Here is a 26323-nt window from a genome sequence, read left to right on the forward strand (position 1 = left end):
TCCTCACAGGCTGTTTGTTGTGAGGCCGAAATGGTGTGAAAGCGCAGACTCGCTGCTCCTGCCCGCGGGCTGCACAGCTTGGAACAGAAGCTGACAATTTTCTTCCCCTTAAAACGGGAAACATGGGGTAGTGTGGGGTGGGAAAGGCTGAGTCACTGACGGACTCGAATCCTAAATCCATTCAGCAGCTGGGCCGTGGGGTGCGGGGGGCACTCCCGTATTCCAGTGCAGGCCACCCAGGTGCTTCAGGACCGGTACCGACGGGAACTGGGCAGTGGCAGCCCCGCCTGGGACTCGAGGCCCGGAGGTCAAGTCCCCAGCCCGGGCGGGGATCCGGCATTCCCCTTTGGGTGAGGACTGCGTGGCGGAGCCTGCGCCCAGCACAGTGGGGCCCGGCAACACCAGTTCCTTCCCTGGAAGGCGTTTTCCAGGCGGAAGAGAGGGTGTTCTAGGCTTGCGAAGAGACGGAGGTGTAATAGTGTTGCCCATTTGGGTATTAAAAAAAGCAGCCAGTTTGAATTTGGGAGGGAAAAAAAAATTGGGGAGGGAAAAAAAATGAATTTGGGAGGGAAAAAAAAAAGTGTTAAAATCAGTTTCTTTCAAGAGTCTGTAAAGTTAGTTTTTGAGACTGCCTGCCCGGAGTCAAGCAGAAGTGTATTGCAGGCACAGGCAACCCTAATACATAGAAATGCGGCACCACCTTGCTCCCCACGTTGAGAGGCTGCTAAACTCCCTTGGAGGGACTCCCCAAGTGGACAGAGTCACCAGCACAAGCAGGGGAGACCGGCAGTCCATATTGATATTGGACGGTATTCTGGGAAGCCCCCAGAATTACACTGATTTTTAATTTAATTTAATTTTTTAAAGATTTTACTTATTTGAGAGAGCGTGAGTGAACATGAGCAGGGGAGAGGGACAGGAGAGAAGCAGACTCTCCGCTGAGCAGGGAGACTGACATGGGACTCAATCCCAGGACCCCGGGATCATGACCTGAGCTGAAGGCAAACGCTTAACTGACTCAGCTACCCAGGCACCCCTACAGTGGTATTTTAAAATGCTTTTTGCTGTTCCATATCTCAGCTAGTCTCTTGTCCCACAGAGCATGGATCTGACAATTTGCAACCCTAGACTTAAATGAATGACATAGAAGGACCAACTAGAGGATGGGAGAAAAGGCCACAGAGCACCAGAGACACTATTTTTCTGACTGGCTTCTAGCAACATTTAGGGATTCTAGGAAAAAGCCACATTCTATTGCTAACATAAGAAACTCCCTTTTAAAAATGGGCCAAATACTGCATTTTGTTAGATTTAATAATAGCTAGTACTTCCAGTGTTTTATGTTGAACAGCCCTGCACTAAGGGGCTTATATACATGAGCTCATTGAACCTGCACTCTGCTGCAGGCAGGAGTTACTACCATCATCGGGAATTTACTAAGGGGCAGATAAACTTATGTCCCACGGTCACCCTTCTGTCGAGAAGCCACTTCACTAGAGTAACCACTGTTTATATAGAAGAGAATGTCATGGTGTCTGCATTATCCCTCCAGTGTGACCACAGCTGATCCTCGCACCTGTCCTAGGAGCTGTGTTTATCCCACATTAAGAGGGGAATTGTAGGGGGACCTGGGTGGCTCTGTTGGTTAAGTGACTCTTGGTTTCAGCTCAGGTTGTGATCTCAGGATTGTGAGGTCCAGCCCCGCGTTGGGCCCTGTGCTTAGCACAAAAGTCTGCTTAAAACTCACTCTCCCTCTCCCTCCGCCCCTTCCCCCCCAACTCTCTCTAAAATAAGCCTTTAAATGTAGCTCAAAAGGTGAGGGGCACCCCCAGAGCTTCAGGGTTAATACAGAGCCCAGGTTTTCAGAACCTAGGTCTTGAGCTCTTAAACTCAGGGGCCTGAGTTCACGAACAAATTGTTGTTTTTGATTAGATGATATCTAAACATGTACACCCACACCTTTGGAAATAGACATTTGCAATTTGAAAGATGTTTTCTTAGAATAGGTTTTAGTTCTTAAGCTGTACTTTAGTATTCCTTTGGGTAGTAGAAATCTTTCCATAAAGGAAGTTGATTCCTTCCCAACTTTGAGAAACCCTAGTTTTACTTGGTGATAATCTATTTTTAAAATCTACATTCTAAGCGGATTTGTCTGTGATATGGCTTAATTAAAACAAAACAAAACAAAACAAAACAAAAAAAACCCAACTCTCCAGGTGATTTAACAAGGTGAACTAAAAGCCGAGCTCTTTGACGAGGCTTGAGGTGGTTGCTAAGGTTTGTTCAATAGAGATCAGAAATACAGGCTTTAAAAGCTTCTGTGCTGAGGCTGGAGTGACCCTTCTCAGGAAGCGGTCTGTGGGACTGAGGCGCACCCGTCTTGTGAGGGCCAGCCCGGCCAGGCTGTGGAGGCGCCAAGCACCACACACACCAGGAAGAGCCCTGGGCAGTCAGAAGAGCAGCTGAAGCTTCTGCTTGCTCTCCCTCTCTCCCATGTAGCTTTAGAAATTCTGCGGCTTTTACGCAAGCTTAGGAGACTCACTCCAAAGAAGGCTGACAACGAGCTAGAAAGAAAGAGTATTTTCCTGAGTCCTGAGATGAAAACCCAGATAGAACACTGGCTGATAGCCACTGGAAATGAGCACGCTCCTAGGCAATTGTTTTAAAATCTTGCTCTAAATTATTTTAAAGGGCTTTTTACAATTTTACAAGGGACTTGTTTGTACGTTACACATGGGGATCCATTTAGGTGAACAGGACACTGAGGATGAGAAACTAGAGGCCCAGAAACCCCTGGATAAGCCAGGGGCACACCGCAGGCAGAGGGGAGGCTGGGCCCGCGCGTTTGCCATTTGCCCCCCACTCTGCCCACAGCCAGTGTGGTGCAGGCATGGCTAGTTTAATCGTTTTCTTTTTAAAGGAAAAAACAAGCACAAATGAGTAGCTAAATTCCCTAAACTACACTCAGGGAACTACACTCAGGGAAAGCCTTTGTGGCAAGCCCGAGTGCCCAGTGGCAGTTGAACGAAATGGCACACAGCACCCAGGAGAAAATAAACAGTGTCACAGATTCATAGCAAATGTCACTACATGTGTAACAGGCAGTGGAAAAACACCTTACACAAATTCTTCTCTGTACGTTGAAGGTTTTATTTTTTGAGCCTTTTAGGAGAATCCATTCCATTTACTAAACCTTTGTCAAATGGCACAGAAGCCAAGGGGGCACAGGGTTAAGCTATGCTCTTAAGAACTGGCTCTCTCCAGGCAGAGTCTCCTTTGCAGATTGGCTGGAAGTTACAAAGAGGCAGTTATATAATATGAACCTTTGAAAAAGCCAATCTTTTTCCTAGTTTTAGATTTGGGCTTGTTTCCCACTTTTTTGCTTTCAAAGGAGTTGAACTCTTACCTTTCTTCTTCTAAAACAAACCAAAATCTACCTTAGAGAATTATAATGCAGGAAACCACTTTTGTGGAAGCACATTTTGACTTAGGGTCACACTCGGCCTGCTCGGGACAGACAACAGGGGAAGCCAGACTCTTCTCTGGGTAGAAGTGCTGCCCTCACTGTTTGGCAGGTGTCAAGAATGTGGGGAGTATAGACAATAAAAAATGTAAAATAAAGATGTTTGTAGTGGGCTATTGTAGATGGTAGACTCCCAAGTGAGAAGGGCTGGTTTCAACTGACAGCTTCGGTTCTTCTCTCCCCATCAGGCTGTTATTTCAAACATCAGCACAGGAATCAGAACAATTTCCATTAAAATAAAAGCTCATTTTCTTGTGCTGGAATGTATATAAAGTAAAAGGCCAGAGATCAAAGTTTAACAGTTTTCATATGTTCCAATCTTTTTGTCCTTACAGTATATAAATAACCTACTCCTAAGTTTATTCCCCAAATGACAACAGCTAGTTTTATCTCATGAATTATGGTGCCCAAATGAGTTAATTTGCTTTCGTCACTGTGTGTTGAGTCAAAGTAGGTCAACTGCAGGCTCCATGCAGACTTTAGAAACTGAACATGTGACTTGAGAACACGCAGGGGAGGGCGTGTGGGAGCTCTGAGCACCAGAAGCTCAGTGGGCTGGGCAGCAGATGACTGGCCTGGCCCTGAAAGCAGTTCCTAGTCTCCACAGCTGCAGGATGAAGGTGAAGCTCCTTGCCAGGGAGGCAGGGTAGGTCCAATTGTTTAGCTCAGCCTCTCTGCTGAGTATTCAAAATATCTTGAATTTTTTTTTTCTTTCAAGGAAGATACTGCATCAAGGTAGGCTGGTATGGCCGTTATTTTAGCGTCTTTACCATGTACGGCCCTTGTAATCTGTAGCCAATCTTTCTGTAATAATTCCTGGTACCGACCCCTGTGAAGCAACAAAAAACCAAAGTAAGAAAAGTCTCCATGAAGCAGAAGTTTAGTAAAACCCTCAAAAGCCAGCAAACACTACCCTCACAACTCCCCACTCCCACTCTCATTCACAGACCGAATTCCCAGTCCAGACTGAATCTCATTTTAACAAGTTTGGAACATTTGTATTATTTTGAATTCAAGCCACATTTAAAATAGAGAAACTGTATTTTAGAGCCTCACATATTCCAATGCTGTTGACATCACACCATGAGAGGAGGTGGATTTGTGTAGGAGATGTCCACGCTCTCAGTGGAGCCAAACAGTATTTTAGTTTCCCAGAAGCTGAGAGAAGAGGTGTGAGAAAACAGGATCTCCACACAGGGCCAAGGTGAAAAAGGCCCCGAATGAAAGAAGCTGCACTTCAGTGTGAGCACCACACTCCCTCGGCACGAGCGACAATTGCAGCAAAATATTGGTCACATTAAATTAACGCTACTTAAATTTGCAATTTATTAAAGTTTTGTATTAACTGGCATATTTACTTTCCTGTATGAGCAGTATTAAGTACCAGGAGTTTATACCAGATTTGCGTTTGCATGCATTTAAACAACATAGCTGATTTAAGTCAATATAAAAGATCATTCAACTTACTTTGAGAAACACTATCTTTAGTGACACCTCTAAAATAAAACAGTATCAAGGATAAGCACCTGAGCTCCTAGGAGGATAAAGCATGGCCCTCTAAGGTAGTATCTATAGGAGTGGTTAAGAGGATGGGCTTTGGATCAGGTTGGTGTGGGTTGACCACACTCACACTGAAATATGATTAGTTAAGAGTCTGAAAAAGGCCAATTCCTCAGAAACACCAGCTGTTGCTGTTATTCTTTTAAGCTTTTTATAACCTGGTACCTGCTTACATTTCTAGCTTCATCTCTTGCTACAACTCTCTCCCTAAACACTATGCTTCAGCCTTGGTGGATTTTACATTTTTCTAAGTTCTCTGCATATGTCTGGCTCTTTCTCTAGCTTCCAGGTCTTTGCTCATGCCCTCGATCCCTCTAGTAAATTAATTGAACCTGAGGAGGTGGGTAGTGGAAACTTCCATTTACAGGTCAGAAGCGCAGGTAACAAGCTGGACTTGCAATTGGCATCTGAAGTACAGACATTCTTATGGGCCTGAGCTCTTAACCTGTGGGATCTGATGTTATCTCCAGGGAGACAGTGTTGGAACTGAGTTAAATTATGGGACACCCAGCTGGTATTGCAGAATTGCTTGATGTGTGGAAAACCCCTGCATCTGGTGTCAGTCGTGTAGTATTCAGTACTGTGTGCAATGTGAATGAAAACAATAGCGTTTTTCTTTACAGTGTTTTGCCCCCCACAGCTCTCCCCATGGTAAACTGTGTTGCTGCTCTGCCTCCCTGTGTGGTGGAAGTGTGGTGGAAGTTGTATTTAACTTGTTCGTCATGTTGTATTCCAGTGCTGAGTATCATGCCTGGACTCAAATAATCGTTAGCTCTTTCAAGTCTAGCTCAGTGCTTTAGCTCAAACGTTTGCTATTTAGGAACAGGTCTTCCCCATCATGTTTTGTTTCCTATTCCCTTCAAAATTTTTCAAGTGTTTAGAAAATGTAACTGGAGCTGGCACGACAGATGTAACAAAACAGTGTCCTGTGAGAACCTGTCACTGGAGACTTTCCCTCTTAAGTCAAGGATTACTGCTATTCCATCTCACATAGTTGCACCTTGTCTCTGCATTCTAATCATTACTTCGGTTTAACACTGTGGCTTGGGGTAGAGCAAGGGGAAAACAAAAACACAGTACAGGTGAGGTGGCAGCTCAGACCCCCTGAATACAGGAAGATAGCTCAAAACCCCCAGAGGGAGACAACCTTTCCTTAAGTTCTCTATCCGTAAGCATATCCTATAACCCAGCAACGATACCGAGGGAAAAGAAAAATGAATGCTTACATCTAACAGAAGATATTATTTATAATATCCAAACAGGAAATATCCCAAATATCTGTCAATAATAGAATGGAGAAATTGTATTTTCACACAACAGAATACTACACAACAATGAAAAAAGGAGCTACAGCTATCTGCAAGAACATGGATGAAGCTCACAGACCTAACATGTACGAAAGAAAGCAGACAGAAAGGAGCCGGTCAACACAAAGTTCAGACAGAGATAAAACTAATTTTATGGTCCTAGAAGTCAGAGTACTGGTCACATTTGGAAGATGACATGGACTGAAAGAGGGAAAGAGAAAGTCTTCTGGAGTGCTGAAATGTTCTATCTTCATCTAGTAGTTACATGGAAACATAATTCACATGTAAAAATGAACCAAGTGGTATGCTTAACATGTACTTTTTGCATGTACTATCTCAAAAAACCTCCAGAGGGGCAGTGCATGTAATAGCTATTTCAATGTATTTTGAAAGATCAATTTGTCCAGAGAATTCAGTGAAGTGAGACAGAAGGAATGAGTGGCTCACTCGCCCATTCCACACTGAACCAACTTGGACACCCCCACTTGGACAAACCGCTCAGCTAGGAATCATAGCCCCTCTCTCCATGTTAGCTGCATCCCTTACTTATTGTCCTGTTGTTTTGGTAGTCATGCTGTGCTTTGTTTTACTTGCATGTCTATCTCCCCTCCTAGAACATAAGCTCTTTAGTCAATGACTTCCATCATCAGGGCTTAATAAGTGTCTGGCATATATGAACAGGCAATAAATGCTTGCGGATATACTGTACTGTATTCAGTTATTAGGTTGTGTACATACAAAGAAATCTGCTCCTGGAGGATGTCTTTAAAAAGAGAAAAAGAAAAAAAACTGGCTCTGTGTTGTGCCAGGAAGTGGGAATGACTCACTGTAAAAGGCATTAAAGGCAGGACTTCTTCATCTTCTTATTACAAATTTCCTACCTTGTTAACTTCAAGATTGAGAGGAAGCTTTCTGATTTATAGTATTATCTCTAATAATACTGCCCCCCAATTTTTTGAAATATTTCTGGCTTTTTATATTTTCTAATCACAAAGCAGATTCCATTTTCCATGTACTTAATTTATTACAGGGAATTTCATATATATAAAAATAGAGATGATAGTGTATCAAACTCCACATACCCATTACCCAGCTTCAACAATTATCAATTCCTCACCATGGCAAGTCACAAAATAAATCTGTTTCCTTCTGGTTCTGCTCAGCCTGGCCACTGGAGGCATGTTTTAATTGCCTTCTTTCAAATAAAGATGATGGTATCTTCTTTACCATGGATTACCAGACTGAAGATGTACCATTGGTTGGAATGTTTTACTTGCTGAGGCATGCTACAAGCTGCATCTGTCCACCACAACCAGCTGCAGGGGTGAGACAGAAGCCACTCCTACATCAAATGCAGAACTAGCCAGGCCCTGGATCACTGCAGAAGTTCACTCACCTTGAGTGTGTCCTGATTTCCTAGGCATGCTGCTGAAAAGAACGGCTCTGCAGGGGCACAGCTAAGCATTCCTCTGTCATGAGGAATTCCCACTGAGCATATGGGCTCCCTGGGCTCTTCATTCCTGCCTTTAGATAGGGCAGGGGCCCTACAAGCCAGTACTAACTTGAGAAGTGGCACTCAGGCTTTGTGCTTTTTTGAAAGAAAGGTACGTTTTCAAGCTCCTATCCTTGTTTTCAGTATCATGCAGTTAACACTGAGATGGACCCTACCCAGAAGTAACACTACTTCTGGACCCTCTGGGTGACTTAGTATTTGGGGAAAGAAGTCTGACCTCCAGTGGGCCTTAACCAACTAAGCAAAAATACTCCCCATTTGTATTTCACTGTGCCTGTCTTTTCTAGAAAGAGCCCCTCACCCCCAGCCTCGCCTCTTGCTGTTTCTCAGATCTGATGAACAGACTGGGGAAAGCATTAGGACTCTTAGCCAGCTTGGAGGAGAACACACCATCACCGGGGCGGGGTGCTGGCTGTGCCCTGCTCCCATCCCCCCTCTGTGCTGAGCAGGGCTCCCAACAGTCCTGTCACGGTAACTTTCCTCTTGTGATTCGGCCAACAATAAGCAATTACATGTCACAGCTGACGTCAGCCAGCCTCCCAGACTGACGTAGGCAGGCTGTGTCACAGGCCTCACCATTAAAGCTGCTCCTGCCCTTGAGGAGAGATGCAGGGGGCTGTACATATAACTGAGTTCTCCACTTAGTTGCCTGGGTGTCTCTGCGAAGCCCCTGGACTGGGGAATGGACAGGACTTACAGCAACATGCAGCAGTCCTTAGGATGCCCTTAGGGCAGCTGTCAGTAAAGCAGTCAAGACAGGGAGGAGGGGGTGGATCAAACATCTGCTTCGTTTTATCCTCCAAGTTCTGTAACCCCTAGCCACAATCTACCTACATCACGGGGGCTTTTTTCCTACTCTCAGAGGCAGGATAAATGTTTTATCTTCACCACTTTGCAGGCTGTGATGATGATGAAATGAGATAAGGTGAAAGAAGAGTATTTTGAAATGTGCTAGAGTGATACTCTGGGATTTGGCTGTAGTGACCAGCCTCTGTAGCTACCTTCCTGGCCTCCGCCTGTGCCGTAGGACATACACCTCTTTTGGGAGAAAAACAAAAACCTTGTTTGTTATGTGTGAAGGAATTTTAGGTAGAATCAGCCCCAGGACAGAGTTAAGTTAAAGGCAGGGGACACTGTTCACCCGGATGAGATGACAAGAACTGAGAGCCGGTCAGCACTAGGTGAGAAAGCCTTTGTGCCCTTTCCCAACTATGACCTTTGGTTTTCTTGTTCAAGGTTGGCTGCCAAGAGCTGCCTGCCTCCTGTGAACCTGGCTCCTGGGGAAGACCAGGGACTATAGTATTTCTCTGATCCTTTCTCTGTACCAAATGCCTTGAAGCATCAAGCCCCGCACAGTGGGCAAAAATGCCTCTGCTTTCTCATCCCCCGCCCCTCTTTCTTTGAAAGATGCACACCATTTAGTTTAAGATACAATTTTGCATACTCTAAATATTGAGGAAGAAAGGAAATCACCTAGAGTGTACATACATGCCAACTGCCTCAGTCACTGGCTATAGGAGCAGGTTAATTTTGAGTTGCTTAATGCTCTTTAGTAGAAGTGGGGGAATAAAAATCACAAAACCTTAAAATTTATGAAAGAGGAGGGACACAAGGGTGGCTCAGTTGCTTAAGCATCTATATCCCAGCATCCTGGATCAAGCCCTGCATCAGGCTCCCTGGTCAGCCAGGAGCCTGCTTCTCCCTCTCCCTCTGCCACTGTCCCTGCTTGTGCACATGCTCTCTATCAAATTAATAAAATCAAAAAAAAAAAAAAAAAAAAAAGAAAAAAGTAGTGAAAGAGGAAAAATGGGACAAATCTGTTTACTCAAATTCTACTGATTCTATTTTAGAAAACAAAAGGGGAAGAAGTAAGCAAAAGGAGTAAACAGGTCAATGTGGTGCCTGAATTGGGTGGAAAACAACTCTTCGTATTACTGCAGCCCTTTCCTGCTAAAAGGAGAAATTCAACACCAAAGCTGAGGCTGAGAAAACTGGAAACACATTTTCCCTTCAAAAGAGAAAAGCCAGGAGCAGGAATGAGCCTATATTCTACCAATCTCTATTTCAAAACAAAGGAAGTAACAACTTCAAAGTCGATTGAGTACAAAGTATAAAGCTAGAGGTGGAAGAAATTTCTTGAGCACTTAGAAACATGGCAGGCACTGCATCAAGATATTTGCCATACCAGATATTACTTAAATATCTAACAAGGGGGAGCCTGGATGGCTTAGTTGGTTAAGTGTCTGACTCTTGGCTTTAGCTTAGGTCATGGTTTCAGGGTTCTGTATTGAGCCCTGTGTCCAGCTTTGTGCTCAGAGATTCTCAGGGAGTCTGCTTGAGAGTTCCTCTCTTCCTCTCCCCTACTTACGTGCACTCTCTAAAATAAATAAAATCTTAAACAAAAAACCGAACAAGATGGGAATTACTATCCTTTTTTTTTTTAAAAAAAAGATTTTATTTATTTATTAATGAGAGAGAGAGAGAGAGAGAGAGAGAGAGAGGCAGAGACATAGGCAGAGGGAGAAGCAGGCTGCATGCAAGGAGCCTGACATGGAACTCGATCCCGGGTCTCCAGGTTCAGGCCCTGGGACAAAGACAGTGCTTATACTGCTGAGCCACTGGGGCTGCCCCTGGAATTACTATCCTATGAGGAATGTGAGTTCCAGAAAGGGTCCTAATGAAAGGTCAAAGAGTTAGGAAGCAGAACTGTAACTCGGACCCAGGTCCCTTGTCTCCACCGCTCACGGTATTTCAGATAAATAGAATGGACAACTAAGTGGCTTGTCTTCATCACCTTACCTCTCACATCTCTGTCTAGTTTTTGAGGATCGTTTTTGATAAATCACCAGATGAAATAAACATGGTAATCTTACTTTCATTTCACTAACTGGGCTCAGTAAGAAAAAGTTACATAAAAGGGTCTGATAACATAGGTAGGCAATAATAAACTTTGTAAGCAGACATGGCTTACAAATGTGATACCTACTATTACTTTTCAGTGACAGCTTGATAAATTGTGGTCACCCCTTTTAAAATGAAGAAAAATACAATATAGAGTTTGGAGGGAAAAAGCAACAAAGATGGAGCAATGATGGAAACCAGATCTCAGAGGAAGGGGAGTCAAGTCAGGACTATGAAACTTATAGAAAAGAAGGTGACTTCACCCTGGACTCTGCACACTAAATGATTAAGGTTAACTTTCCAGCTGAGAACAATTTAATTTAAAAATTTGGACAAACTCAAAATGCTTCCAGTAAAAAAAAAAAAAAAAAAAAAAAAAAAAAAGTTAACAGTTCTTATCAGGCAGAGAAAAGGAGAAAAGGTGAGCTAGAGACTTTTGTGCCTCAGTGGTGTTTGCCAATCCAGGAAGAGCAGCTGAGATCCACAGAGACTAGCTGGAGATAAGTGGGACAGGGCAGATGTCACATGGCCACCGCTCATCTTACTCCTTTCCACAAAAGGGTCCAGTCTGGATTGTGGGAGTAACTGAAAGCCAGAGTTGCTTCAAAGACTCAAGGAGACGGAACAGACAGGGGTCTGAATTCAGAGCCTGGTAAAGGCACAGACTCCACCATAACAATCTCCTTTCTGGACTGTCTTTGAAAGGCTCGACTTTGAAGTGGAGAGAGGGATTGCTGGGGAGTGGGTCATTCAAACAACCTAAATAAACTGCAAGCCTTGCTCTTGGACAACCAGTGCTCTTAGATGCCCTGGTGAAAGGAAAACAGAAATCCTCCTTGGAAGAAGCTAACATCATCTGGTCTTGAAGTATTCTTGAAAGCAAACTCTCTAATAAAATGCTCAGCAAATAAAAAATGATGAGGTATACTTTGAAACAAAAGAACAGGGTAACAAGAGACTATCAGTACTCCAGATCTGAGGTCATTTGATGCAAATTGTAGAAAAGCTATGCTTACTACATTCATTGAGATAGAAGCTGACTTTAAGACTGTTTAAAAGCGACAAGAAACTATAAAACATGATGTAACAGATGAAAAAGATACTAGAAATCAAAGAATTGAAAAATAAAATGAGAATTAAGTCCTCAATGAGTTTAGCAGTAGGTTAGACTGAATTAGTAAACTGTAAACTAAGAAGAAAATATTAACAATGACACATGGAAAAACAAAACAGTAGGGGTAGGGAAAGAGGGTATGAGACACAATGGATACAATGAGTAGGACTAACAAATGTTTAAATGCAGTCCCAGGAAGTGGGGAGAGAATGGGATAGAGTCAATATATGTGTTAGTTTGATACTACCTCTGTTAAGACACAAGACTGTCCCCTTCATTGCTAGTCATGTGTTGGACTGAATTGAAATTCAGCCCACATCACATTCCCAAAGCCAAACTTGAAAAGAGAAAATATGCTAAATCTATCCTTTGAAACTTACATCTGATTTTTCTGAGTAGGTGCAATGATTGGGATGATGGATTCATGATCATTTTTAAAAAAATCAGTAAAATAAACTGTTTTAATTACTTTGGGGTTCAATTAATCAATTATTGAGTGTTTGATATATGCCTAGTAGCATTAATACAAGGCAAATGTATTCATTAGTTTCATTCATTTGGTACTAAAATGAGACTTTATTATATCTCATTGATCTCTTAGCTGGATGGCAATATTTCACTCTTCAACAATGAGCACATATGCGAGGAAAAGGTTTTTTTTTTATTTTTTTTTATTTATTTATGATAGTCACACACACACAGAGAGAGAGAGAGAGAGAGAGGCAGAGACATAGGCAGAGGGAGAAGCAGGCTCCATGCACTGGGAGCCTGACGTGGGATTCGATCCTGGGTCTCCAGGATCGCGCCCTGGGCCAAAGGCAGGTGCCAAACCGCTGCGCCACCCAGGGATCCCGAGGAAAAGGTTTTTATTCAGAATGTTTGATAATGAACCAATTAACTCAATGACCTTAAATCTTTGAAAGAGGTTTTTTTTCCTGTTCTTAAAAAAAATCTTAAAGTTACCCACATAGAGCAGTTGATTATTCAAAGCCATTAATATAGCACCTTAGTACCTTATTTTCCAATACTTTGGAAGATACAGATAATATGTGAGCAGAGTTACAAGATCCAACCTGCTACCCAGCAGCCTAAAAGTGCTTCTATCCATTCTGAAATGGCTATACCAAGATAACAAAGACAAACTGAATGAATAAAAGTATCTCAATGAATAAAAGTAGGTAACTTATAAAGCACTTAAAGAGAATCTAAATGAAAGTTAACTTAAGAGTAGGGTGATGGTGGCAGGTTATCCTACAGCTCTTAGGTTTCTTCCCTTCATAGGGTATCTGATATAGGAGAGCCCGTAATCTTCTAAATTTTAAGTATTTAAATTTACTCCACTCCAAAATGGAGTGGCTCTGTTCATATCAGTGTAGAATATTGGTATGTCACAGATCATTCTCACTACTTTGCTCATGTCCCAAATTATTAGTGTGTCTCTGCAGAAGTTGAAGACTCTGCCACCTGTAACCTGATAGGAAGTGGGATCCTTCTATTTATAGTCTTAAAAAACAGACTTTAAAAGAGCAAATGCTGGAATAGGAAATTCTAGAGATCAGTCCCTCCACTGAAACTGGAAAAAATAGAACCAACTATTTTGGGACACTAGATCTTAATAAGACACTGAGAGCAACCAGTAAGTTGTTATAAGCAACTCTCTGTCTCTGTGATCACTTTACTGGGGGAAACAGCTGACACATGATGAACAACTCTGTAGAGAGACCCACATGGCATGGTGAGGAACTGTGGCCCTAAAACCGACAGCCTGTGAGGAACTGAGGCCTGCCAAAACCACATGGTAACCTGGCATTGGGTCTTTCAACCCCAACTGAATCCTAAAATGATTATATCCCCAGTTGATACTTTAACTGCAGCTTTATGAGATACCTGAGCCAGAGGTACCCAGCTAAATTACTTTAGATTTTTGACCTACAGAAACTGTGTGATAAACTGCTTGTTTTCAACCACTAGTTTTGTGGTTATTTATTACACAGCAACAGATAATGAATATAAGATGTTCTGGGACTTCTAAGCCCAAGTCTCGATTCCCCTTCCTTTCAGAGCTCAGCCTTCAAGCTACGGGATGTGTGAGTTATGTGGAAAAGAACCAAGGTGCTCATATTGACAGTCTCAACTGAGCACCTGCTACTAGCTAGAACTGAGACTCAGACAAGCCAACCTAGTCAACTGACAGCCACTGAAGCCACCCTAGTGAAGGCTCTAGACATCATAAAACAAATGAACCATCCTCTCTAGGATCTGCTGAATTTCTCTAACCCACAGAATCACTAAGAAAATAAAACGGTGGTTCTTTAAGCCACTAAATTTTGGTGTGGTGTGTTACACAACAAGAAAAAAACCAAAACAATCAGTAACCGGTAGGATTTGCAGTAAGAGGTAATAGAGCACATATGGTATAGATCTGGGACTTCTGGACTGGCATACCAAACATCAGTAATTCATTCATAAATAGTGGACAAACTGGACAACTGGATGCTCAGAGAGATAAAGGATGGGGGGATAAGCATAAGGAAACATTATATCTCACGGCCACTATCCGGATCCCTAAATCCACCAGTTAATGTCTTAAAATGTGAGCTATTAGTCAGAGACAACAGTTTAAGCCAAGCTGACCAAAGAGTAAGAAATTCCCTGTGTTATGCTCTGTTGGAATTAGAAATGCGTAAACTAAAAGACTCCATAAAAGCAGTATCTTCGTTGCTAAGGAAGGGCAGCATCAATATTTTCCAGCATTATTTAGTGATCTGCTCATGCAAAAGGGAAAACTCTGTCAAATCCTTGCCTCTAATAGATCTAAAAGCAGAAAGATTTATTACATTGAATGCATTATAGCAATGTCAAATATTTACAAAAAAGAGCAGTACTAATCATATGAAAGTTACATTGATAGGGAATTAACATTGTAACAAAATAAAAACAGATTTTGTGACAGCAGATGATGAGTAATCTAGACTAGACCCCTCTGGAAAAGGCTTCGCTCCTCAGAAAAAGCCTGTGAAGTGTCTAACTTTACAATAAAGATAGTTGTTTCTATCAAAGCTCCCAGACCTCTCAGGAATGTTATTAGGAGCCACACGATATAACACTATTTCTCTTCCCAAGCAGAAGCACACAGTAATAATTCTCAACATTCATAAACTAAGAGGGACAACAATGGGGAGAGAAAGCATACAGATGTGTGTCAATATTAGCAAAGCTGTCCTCTAGGACATTAATGTGCACATTTCTGAGACACAAGGAAACTTGCTAGCAAGGACCTGGGAAGAGCATCAGCACTTGCCAGATACTGTTCCTCAAGGCCCAACAAGTTACTACCTACCCATATCACTAGCTTCTGCCTAGGTAACCTCACCATGAATTCAGTTGTTGACAAGATCCAAACAGTGGAAACTCACTAGTGACTGATTCAGGAATATCTGAAAAATATTAATTAATTAATATGGTCATGAGATACTAAGAGAGGGATAAGTATAATGTACTGGATATGCAAAGTACTATAATGTGGTACCTGATTCATCTACAAATGAATAAATAACAAGTCAGGGACTAAAGAATCCTGAGAGGAGCTGGGCAACAATGTCTCCACAGTGGCATTTTTACCCAGTGGCAATACAGACACCAATGAGCAAACATTTAGCTAATTTCTTATCTAGGAAAATAGTATTCTATGTCATCAATGCTAGTCTGATTAATACTGATACTAAAATCAATAAAATCCTGGGAACAAAGCAATATTTTATGTTATATCTATTGTCTTTAAAAAGAAAGATATCAGCCACCACCATGATAAAACCCTATGGGAACATGCATCAAAAGTATGTATAATTGTTAGAATATCGAAGCAGAAGAAATAGAGAAATATACAGAACACTAACAATGTGCATTTAATTAGGGGCTAGTTTATTAAAAGATAAATTATGTAAAGGGATGAGACAGGAACTACAAGAGAGCAAACAATCTATTCCCCTCCTTTCTGAGAAGTGCTATGCACATGTGGCACAAACTGGTTTGCCTTTGGCAGGCTTCCTGTGTCCATCAGCAAACAGATAAGCCCAAATGAGGAAAAGCTTTTCTAGGCATTTTGGTAAGGATTTTGAGTTCCTTACCAGACAGATCTAGTTACAAATGCATACTGCTTTTCACCTAGATTTTAATGCAAAGAATAAAATTACCTTCACCTTAAATAAAGGGAGACCGGATGTAGCCTGGAATACAGGTGAAGTTTCTGGGTCCAGTAAGTAAATCTAAGCCATTTGTAGTTTAATGAAATCATCGACTGCTATTTTCTGCCCACATATCATTAAACACTGGCTCTGGGGTACCAGACTATTAATTTCAGTCTTGGGAAACCATACTAGATTATATAAGGCACAGTTACATTGATGTTTTTTCACTAGTAGGCATTGTAGATGTAGCTTTAGAATCATATTCTGAGCATTGTGATTTAGAATGATGTCATCTCTACAATGACTCCTTTACTCACTCTATATTTAAGGTTTATGGTTTACTCACCCTGTGTATTTATCTTCTCCCCTGCTTTCTTCTTTGCCTGTTTAATGGGTTTAAACAAAATGGCTAACAGTCTCTGACTTTAGTAATTTCTGCCATCAACCATTCAGGCATTTTCCTCATTTCTCACCACCACTGTGTGATCTATCAGCCTTGTACAATTCTTGGCCAATGGCCATATTAATTTTCTACTTGAAAGAACACAAATAGAATACTGCTTATGACGAAGGTACTGGGGGGAGCTTGGGGAATAGCTGTTCGTCTTGATGCATAGCAATTAGCTTGGCAAACAGAAATGGTAACATGATTGGATCTGATACCTAGCCAAAATTGCCAAAAGAAAAAAACCATTCTGTTGGGGCTATTAAGTGACTTTTTAAATAGTAGCTATCAATAGTTCTATTTGCCCTTTTGGAAATGGTACGGGCAGTGTAACATCAGAGATCTTCAGTTTCCATGGTGATTATTAGTGATGGCATTTCAAATGTTGTAGTTAGGTTCTACAGTATAATCACTTGCACTTTATACCACCATATAGGGAAGAGAAAAAACTGCTTCATCTTAATGTATTAGAAAGAATGTTCATCAGAAACAGATAAGCATCATGGCTTTTAAGTTGATACAATTTGTTAACCTTAAACAGATATATGTTGATAGAAGCTACATGAGTAAGTTGGGGAAAGATACTAAAGCACTTGGATGTAATGGGGACTAATTACCTGCTTTGATACTTAGCGGTAATTAACTGCCTACACATTATTTTGTAAACTGGTTGTTCTTATCCTATCGATTTACCTATTTTTGTATGTAGAAAAAGATTATTTTCTTATTTTTAGGCAATTAATCATGCGTTGAGATGTAAGCAGAGAGAAAAATTTATCTTCCTCTGCAGTTAGGGATAATCTGTGGGGTGAAGACTGAGTTGGCTGTGCAGCCCAACAGCAACATCCCTCAAAGACAGGGCAGCATCTTGTACTCTTCTATCCTCTCAATGCTGGTTCCGTGAGCACAGGAGGTACTTGATACGCTTGGTGATTTTGATGTTGATGAAGCCAAATATTTATTTCATTTTTGCTTTAATTCTCATATTTATAGTTGATGGTTAACCTTAAAACACAGTTTACTTACTGAGACAAATATACATACTATAAAAATAATCTCAAAAGTGTAAGAAGGTGCTTCATTTGACTTCAATAAACAAGAAAATTTGCAATTTTCTCATATAGCTATAAAGTTAATCTTTTAAAAAAGGATCAACCAGCTATAAAATATTCAGTATATAACCTCTAGGAACAAAATATATTTGAGGTAACAAAGAAAAACTGATTTGTTTTTATTTTTATTTTTTTAAAGATTTTATTTATTTATTCATGAGAGACAGAGAGAGAGAGAGAGAGAGAGAGAGAGGCAGAGACACAGGCAGAGGGAGAAGCAGGCTCCATGCAGGGAGCCAGACGTGAGAGTTGATCCCGGTTCTCCAGGATCAGACCCTGGGCCGAAGGCGGTGCTAAACCACTGAGCCACCCGGGCTGCCCCTGACTTGTTTTTAATAGGGAAAAATAGAACACATGGAGACTTTCTGACTAGTGATTCAAATCAGATCTACTGTGTAGTTAATCATATTGTCTGGAATCATAGATTATAAATCCAAGTGACAGAAAATCTGCTGGCAAGTTGAGAGGAAGTCATAATGAATCAGAATGTAATTAAAAAAAACTCTACGTAAGTACATTGCTCTTACAGTCACAGTAACCAGAATGATAAATGACCTGTCTCTCCCTTGCTTAAGCTACTAGTTATGCCAGGACAGACTATCTAGGCCACCACTGTGTATAAAATCCTACAGATCAGAACAAGGATGATTTACAAATCAAGGGCAAGGTCAGAAAAAAAACAGAGGACACTTAGGTCACAAAGTATCACCAAGCTGTGACTGAAGTCACTATGCATCCACAAATCATGGATAGGATAACCTACCTAACGGGAAACTGTATAATTTTTATCATCAAATACCCAGTGTACAAGGAGACCAAACTCAATTACTAATGAAATTAAAGGGCTTTCTAACATGATTTCAGAAAAGAATCTATTTAAAATGTAATCAGTAAAACAAAATTGGTTACTCTGAAGACACCGAGGGGCAGAGTTCTAGACTGCTAGAACTGTAAAAGATAACCTACCTCAGTTGTTTTTAGTAAGGAAAGAAAGGTCCATGGAGATCAAGTGAAATTATCCAAGATCACAAGGAGTGCTACTGTCAACACAGGAATGGAATCCAAATGGAATGCCTTCCCCCTACCACATGTCACTTCCTATACAGTACATCTAATTAAGCACTGTGACTAAGCACAGTGCACAAACACCACTGTGATCAGAGATTTTCATTCCAAGGATCAATTTATGGAGAACAACTGTTTGACTCTTTGCAAAAATAATTTAAAACACAACCTCCCCCCCCACCACCCACACACACTCATTGTACTCAAAGCAGAAAGTCCAAAGTAAAAAATGAGCAACCATGGAAGGACAAAAGCAACATAAAAGATATGTGATATCATTTGTGGAAGATAAATAGTGCAAGGGACCATAAGGGTGGGCGAGGAATCTGCATGGGGAAAAATCAGAGAGGAAGACAAGCCATGAGACACTCTTAAATCTGGGAAACAAACCGAGGGTTGCTGAAGGGGAAGGTGATGAGCGAGGGGGTACCGGGTGATGGGCATTGATGAGGGCATGTGATGTGATGAGCATTGGGTGTTATACACAACTGATGAATTACTGAAAACTACACTGGAAAATAATGATGTACTATATGTTGGCAAACTGAATTTAAATTTTAAATAAGACATGATAATACATTAAATCTGCACTACTCAAAGTTCTGAATTATGAACATCTCAGGTATCTGACTCAGAAACGTAACTGGAACAGTAACACATTTCTAAATTAGAGAAATAAAATGCACCATACAAAGAGCAAATGTTCTTGGTTTTTTCATTTGAAAGGTGATCAGATGTTGAGTCAAAGAGAAAGTCAAAGCATTATGTGCTTTCCCCAATAGAAAGCTTTATAGACTAGAGTGACAGGAAGTAATACTTCCTTCGTCTCATAGAACTCAGTTTGGTTCAAAAGACAATCCAGGACTGCTCCGACAGAAACTCACTGGCCAAAGGAAACCCCCATACAGAAATTTGGTGGTCCTATCATAGTGCTGATAAGCAGAAAAGTTCTTCCCTGCTATTTCCAGTAAGTCTCTTCTTATTATTTTAAAAATTCTACAGGCAGATGATCTGAAATTGAGCTATTATTTAGATTACGATAAAAAGCTAGAAAGAGGACAGAAACTGATTTCCACTTAGAAAGACATCCTACTCATAAAAAAACAAAACTGAGGCTCTTATGGACAACTGAATAGAACTCAGGCAAATCAGGGGGCCTCTCTGCATGTAACATTTCTAAAAAGAGAGAGATGTTATGAAGGCTAATGAAATAATGTGGAGAAGTGAAAGAATCTACCAATGCTCTTCAGTTTTAAAATTGATTATGCTCCCACAGATACCAGAAAACCATGTGATTGCATAGCAGACTGTGGGAGTACAGGCACTGCCGGGGCCACAGAGAGTATCCTCATCTTAATGATTTGTACAAGAATATGAAAATCCTGTTACTCAAAATGTGGTCAGAAGAGACAACTGGCATAGGTATCACTGTGAGCTGGTTAGAAATGCAGGCTCTGAAGCCCTACCTCAGACTGAATGTGTCAGAATGTACATTTTAACAAGATTTCCAGGTAAAATACAAGTACATTTAAAGCTCGAGAAGTATTGTGCTGAAAACACTGACAGTGCTCTAGCAAAAGGGACCACTGAAATTTCAGGTGCTCTTGACCCCCACAGATTTGTGTAGGAGTCCTGAGTACCTGGTACCTTTCCTGGTACCAAGAAAGGCTGACTTCTAAACAACCACAGGTTAAACAGTTGAGAGGTAAATATTTTTTATTACAAATATCAGTATCTATTGGGTAAGCCTAATTTGGTTCCCTCTTCTTTAGTGAAATTTTAGAGGAAAAAATATAAAGCTAGCCATGTTAAGAAATCTTTTACTAATCTGCCTGGATAATGCCAAAAACCACAGCCAGACTAAACAATTAAGTGAGACTAGGTCATTACATTTTCATAATTATAATCATTAAAACCTGAGCAAGGGTACTGATTTATTGATCAGCAACAATTATTGATTTGTTTTAAAAAAAATGCATTTCAACTTTCATTTTCAGAAAGGATTATGTAAAAGATCTTAAAAGAAAATAATCTGCCTTTAAGAGAGAATGTTTCTGGGACGCGTGGGTGGCTCAGCGGTTGAGCGTCTGCCTTAGGCTCAGGGCATGATCCTGGGGTCCCAGGATTGAGTCCCACATTGGGCTCCCTGCATGGAGCCTGCTTCTCCTTCTGCCTGTGTCTCTGCCTCTCTCTCTGGGTCTCTCATGAATAAATATATAAATTTTTTTTTTTTTAAAAGAATGTTTTCTAATAGGAAAAGAAATGCTGGAGAAAAAACAACCTATGTTCTGATTACAGCTTTTCCCATTAGCTTCTTACTGGGAATAGCAATTTTTTTTAAGTATATAGTACCAAAGTATAGGAGTGAAACAGTACATATGTACATATGCTACTTCTTGCTCCATTCATACCAGAATTCCCTTTTTGTGCCCACTTCCCCAGTTATCTGATGTCCTAGACAAATATGGGAAAACTTGCAAACAGGGAAAAACTGTTTCCCAGAAGCAAAGTCACTGAGAGCAGTATTTAAGGAGCAAAGAACTCTACCTTTAAACATCCTGTACTGGCAACTGAGGTTCCATTCTAAGTTTCTGAACACCAATATTGATAATGGCCACATTGGTTTACTTTTTCTTGGATCCCTATCACCAAATTTCATTTTCCCAGACAGAGTAACCAGGCACAGAGTATGAGAGGAAATGCCCCTGACAGCTAGTGGGACAGACAGGTGACTGATGTGACAGACAACAAGGAAGACGGGACCCAAGTTACTGGTCTTGCCAATCAGAGATGCAGTGCTTCTGAAACTATGCCACCGAACTCCTTGCAGGAACTCTGTGTCTGACCGCAAGTCTTTCACTATTATACTCTGCCCAGTTGTGAATAATCACAAATAGGGGCAAGAGAGGCCTGAGATCGTTTTAATTCTGATACCAAGTTAAAAATGTGAATGGATCATGACCTCCGTCCTCCCCTAGTTACCTGATATGACAGCTATTCTCCCAGACCCGTGTTCTTCTCTAGCTATTCTTTCTGCCTCCTCCATCAGCAGCATGCCAAATCCCTGGAAAGAGCAAGAGGGGGATAGGGAATTAAGAAGGAAGTCATTAGAGGGGCCGTAAAACAAAAAGGCTAATATGCAGTAGTTGCTAAAATCTGCTAAAATAAGAGAGACAAAAAAAAAAAAAAAAAAAAGGGAATAAGAGAAACCATTCAATTATACCAAAAATACACTGCAGCAGACTAGTAAAAAAGGCAATAATTTTGAAACAAAAGCCATCACAAGGTATTCTGTGGATGATGTAGTCTCATCACAGGAAGGGGCAATTGCCTCTCAACTCCTGTCTCTTTTTAAATAAGCTCTAGGCAATCTCCAGGTGATGAAGTCTGGGGCATCTAATCTTGTATCTATTAGTCACCTCTTCAATTTCTAAAAGGTTTTTGAAACTAGGCAATATTCTTAAATCACCAAGTTTAGGGTTTATGCTATATCCACATTAGTGGTTTTAAGCCATTTTCTAGAAATCTGAAAAAAAAAATTATTTATTTATGTTTAGGTTGTGGGGAGTGGAATAGCATTTCACTATATATCAGATACAGCTTGCATGTATGAAGAGCTTTAACATTTCACAAGTGCTTTTACATTATCATCTGCTTTGATTTCATAATACATAGTTGAATCATAACAAATAGCTGGTATTAGACCATTTCTGACTTTCAAAAATAGCAATTTCATAAAGTTCAATCTAATACTATATTCTACTTGACTGAGTCTCAAATTTGTCTCTCACTTCCTCCCCTCTCATATACAAAAAGGGTACAACTTGGAGAAAAAAAATCCCTCAACATAAAATATTAGTTCCTTGGTTTCTGTACTTACCTTTCCCTTTCCTCCTTCCTCTTTCACTGTCCCTTTCTCTGTCCCCTCCCTCCACCTAATCCTTCCCCCTCCTTTGGGCAATTTTTGTCTCTCTCTCTCTCTTTCCTTTCTTCCTTATTAATCTATTTTTGAGAAAGAGAGAGTGCATATGCCCATAAGAGTGAGTAAGGTGGGGGAATGGGGGGAGAGGGAAGGGGCAGAGAGAGAAAATCTCAAGCAGAGTCTAAGATCAGCACAGAGCCCAATGTGGGACTCGATCTCACAGCCCTGAGATCATGATCTGAGCTGAAATCAAGAGTCAGATGCTTAACTGACTGGGCGATTTCTTAATTACAGTCAAACAGAAATGGAATACAGGATACCTGATGCTGAAATTTAGTAGGATCTCGACTGCTCACAGGGACTACACTTCCATACACATGCAGCTCTCGAACTATGGAAACACCTCCAACCAATTCAAAACGGAAGGTTTCCTCTGAACACTTTCGTAATCGCAGGAGGCCAATCAAAATGTCTTGATCTGGGTCTTCATATGATAAGAATGTTTCCCAGCCACCATTTGCAACATAATCTCTCCTTACCAATTCAACCTAAAAAAATTTTTTTTAAAATTTAAATTAGACAAAAAAAATTAAATTAGAGAACAAAATTTGTTTCTATAAGTACTTACTAAGGTTAATATACTCAACTAAGGATAAAGAATGAATAATCATGAATTATGCTTCTTTTACTTGTTTACTCTCAAATATCAATGATTAAATGAGTTCATGCCTTGTTCGTGGAATATTATAAAAAGAAAACATATTTGAACATCATTAACTTTGAGATTCTTGCAGAGACCTGGCTCAGTAAATGCTTCTATGTACTTAAATCTCTGATCTTCCATGAAGAGTCTCAAGGTAAAATTATACATTATGTTACATGTGTAGCTCCTGAGAGAACCACTGAGGCGCAGAACAGTCAGGTGTTCAATAGTTTCATTTCCTAGCCTTTAACCTCTTTCACTAAAACCTGCTTTTGGGGGAAAAAATTGTGTTACTGGTCATTTGTTTCTTGATGAGATTTTAAGAAAGTATGGCATTCCCTTTAAAGGCATGAGCCCTTTAAACTAATATGCCTAGTTAGTTATAAGATTAAAACGTCCAAGAAAATTCAAGCACTGGAAAGTAGCTTTTGAGGAAAGCTCTTGTGGTAGCAATCCATAGGCTTTGGACTCTTCAAATCATTGTTTAAGTGGCCACTGAACTTTGCACCTATGATATGTAACAATATGCACAGAGAAACCTACATATATGGGAATGGTCACACCCAGACACATTTCAAAAATGGGCAGACTGTACGCATAGTAAGGTGAACGATTCAAACTAAGGCTTATGTTTCTTCTCAAACTTAATGTTTGCTAACTAACTGATTTGCAAAGGAATTTGGAAAAAAATGATTAACTGTGTTTGGGTCTACTTTTCTCCTCAAAAATTCCCAAATGTTAAAAATATCAATGCAAGTATCATAGGCTTTCTCAAGTGGGTTTCCACAAGAGAGTTAACTCTCCCAGGAAATTTGGCACACAGCTAGGCATTATAGTTATATAAGGAGAGAAATTAACTGATTACAAACAATTAGGCTTAAGTTTTGTGGAACCCCTGCTGAAAAGGGCTCATATATTCATTTGATTATCACCACTGGAGTATTATTTAATAGTTGTACATAGAGAAATAAACATCACATCCAGCTTTACCTCAAGGTAGCTACTAGCTACATGTGGCTATTTATAGTTAAATTAATTAAACAGTTCTGGAGCTGCACAAGCCACTTTTCAAGCGCTACTAGTCACATGTGACATGTGATTGGTGGGTGACACCATATTGGATGATGCAGATTATACATTTCCAACCCTGAAGAAAAGTTCTAGTGGATTGTGCTGATTTCAGAATGAAGCTCAGACTTGGTTTTCCTAGCCTGGCTCTTCTACAATTCAGTCACCCTCAGATTTGCCTTTCCTGTCTTGACATCTGTATCTATCCTTAATTACTCCTTGCTTACTTATTAGCTTCTAGGGATCAGTCCTGTTGGTTAGAAAGTGTGGGTTCAGGCTTGACAAAAATTTATGAACAGGACCCAATCTCTCTATAAAATGAAGAAACTAACCTGGTATGGCCGTACTTTGTGATGAATTTCTTGGATTCCAACCTCTCTAGTTCTCACATCTCGACACTGCCAAAAAAGAAAGAAAGAAAAAAAAAAGGTGGAGGAGAGGGGCAAATACAAAACTGCTAACTAATTCAATTTTTATTCACACCTTTCCACCAAACCCTGGGCTCAAAATTAAGTTTGAACAAATTTATAATGGTATAAAAAGAACATAACTTAAAAATAAAACCATCTTTAATAAATCTGGGGATAGGGGAAAACAAAGTATGAAGTTAGTACAGTAATGCTTTAAAAACAAGCTTAGAATTCAGAAATCAATATATAATACCCAAAGTAAATAACATACGTCCTAAAGTCTGAAAATAGTTTTACCCAGGGGATATAACTGTACCTCAAAGTATAATCCAAAACTATGGATACAGAAGAACAAAAGGCACATTTCTAATTTTTTAAAACCTTCACCATTTTATGGCAGTTAATTTTTTTAGCATTACCATGTTTGTATCATTTTACAATGCCAAAAAGAGGGATGCTGAAAGACTGCTGTGCTTTTTTTTTTTTTCTTGCAGAGAAGGGCACCATGGAAGAAAGGATAGGAGGAAGGAAGGGAGGAAAAAAGGAAGAAAAGAAGGAACCTAGAGCTATTTATTATACAATTTGATAGTCACCAGAGCATTGTTGGGAGGCAAAAAGCTGCCTCCAGATGATACACATTAATTGTGTGGTCTCTGCAAGGCCAAACTCATATGATGTGACTCTCACTTCTATTCTACACCCCATTGTGCATACTACATAGCCTGATGCTTTTAATTACAAAATCCTTACAGTATTCCATTCTATGTCATATGGCACATTTTCTCCTACAGAATAAATTGTAAAAATTATTGTCAAAGATTCTAACATTTTCTACCAGTGAGAAAAAAATCATCCTAGGAAATGTAATGATGCTATGCAAGCTATACTACTAAAACAGTATATTTATGAAGTACTGTTATATATGTATAGAATTCCACAAGAAAAATAAGAGCTTATTATTCAGTTCTATAAAAACAAAGCTATTTCCACGTCCCAGGAACCAGCTCAAGATAATAATGCTTTGCTGATGTGGATTCTATGAACTCTAAAATTATACAGCAAGCAAGGATCACAAGTCTCTATAATCACAAGTCTATTACATTTAGATGTTGTCTTTTTAGCTATGGCAGTTCTGTACAGTAGTTTGCATGTGAATACACCATAGTCACATGCTCTTAATGAACACCTGTATGCCTTTGGGAGATGGGCTATGAAAGGATGCAGAGGGTGAGCGTGAGAGAGAATCCCAAGCAAGCTCCATGCCCAGTGCACAGGCCTGATGTAGAGCCTGATCCCAAGACCCTGAGATCACAACCTGAGCCAAAATCAAGAATTGGAAGCTTAACCCACTGAGCCACCCAGATACCCCGAGAATGCTTTTTTAAAAGTAGAGATTGGTGTGTGCTTATTTTATGGTAAAGACACTGCCTATGTGAACTAGATATTTTTGGTTATGACTGAATTTTAGTCTTCCCAGTTTACTTTGAGAGAGG

At 40.3% G+C, this 26323-nt stretch overlaps 1 protein-coding gene and 1 long non-coding RNA gene across 6 annotated transcripts in view; one reads left to right on the plus strand and one right to left on the minus strand.

Annotated features, from left to right (window-relative positions):
- Positions 1-3126: 3126 nt before the first annotated feature.
- ELP3 (elongator acetyltransferase complex subunit 3) overlaps positions 3127-26323 on the minus strand; it is a 91962-nt gene continuing 68765 nt past the window's right edge. The window contains exons 12-15 of the mRNA XM_077868727.1: positions 24753-24818; positions 22970-23197; positions 21710-21791; positions 3127-4352 (exon numbers count right to left, since the gene is read on the minus strand). Of these exons, the coding sequence (XP_077724853.1) occupies positions 4276-4352; positions 21710-21791; positions 22970-23197; positions 24753-24818 (453 nt within the window). The 3' untranslated portion in view covers positions 3127-4275. The remainder of the gene's footprint in view (positions 4353-21709; positions 21792-22969; positions 23198-24752; positions 24819-26323) is intronic.
- LOC144295979 (uncharacterized) overlaps positions 16389-26323 on the plus strand; it is a 38158-nt gene continuing 28223 nt past the window's right edge. The window contains exons 1-3 of one of the 5 annotated variants that reach the window (XR_013363124.1): positions 16943-17116; positions 17285-17463; positions 18087-18170. This is a non-coding gene — a long non-coding RNA (uncharacterized LOC144295979). Of the gene's footprint in view, positions 16678-16942; positions 17117-17284; positions 17464-18086; positions 18171-26323 lie in introns of those variants that run through there. The other 4 variants (XR_013363122.1, XR_013363123.1, XR_013363125.1 and 1 more) reach the window with 4 other exon arrangements.

Source organism: Canis aureus, chromosome 24 (assembly GCF_053574225.1).
Source record: "Canis aureus isolate CA01 chromosome 24, VMU_Caureus_v.1.0, whole genome shotgun sequence".
Taxonomy (NCBI): domain Eukaryota; kingdom Metazoa; phylum Chordata; class Mammalia; order Carnivora; family Canidae; genus Canis; species Canis aureus.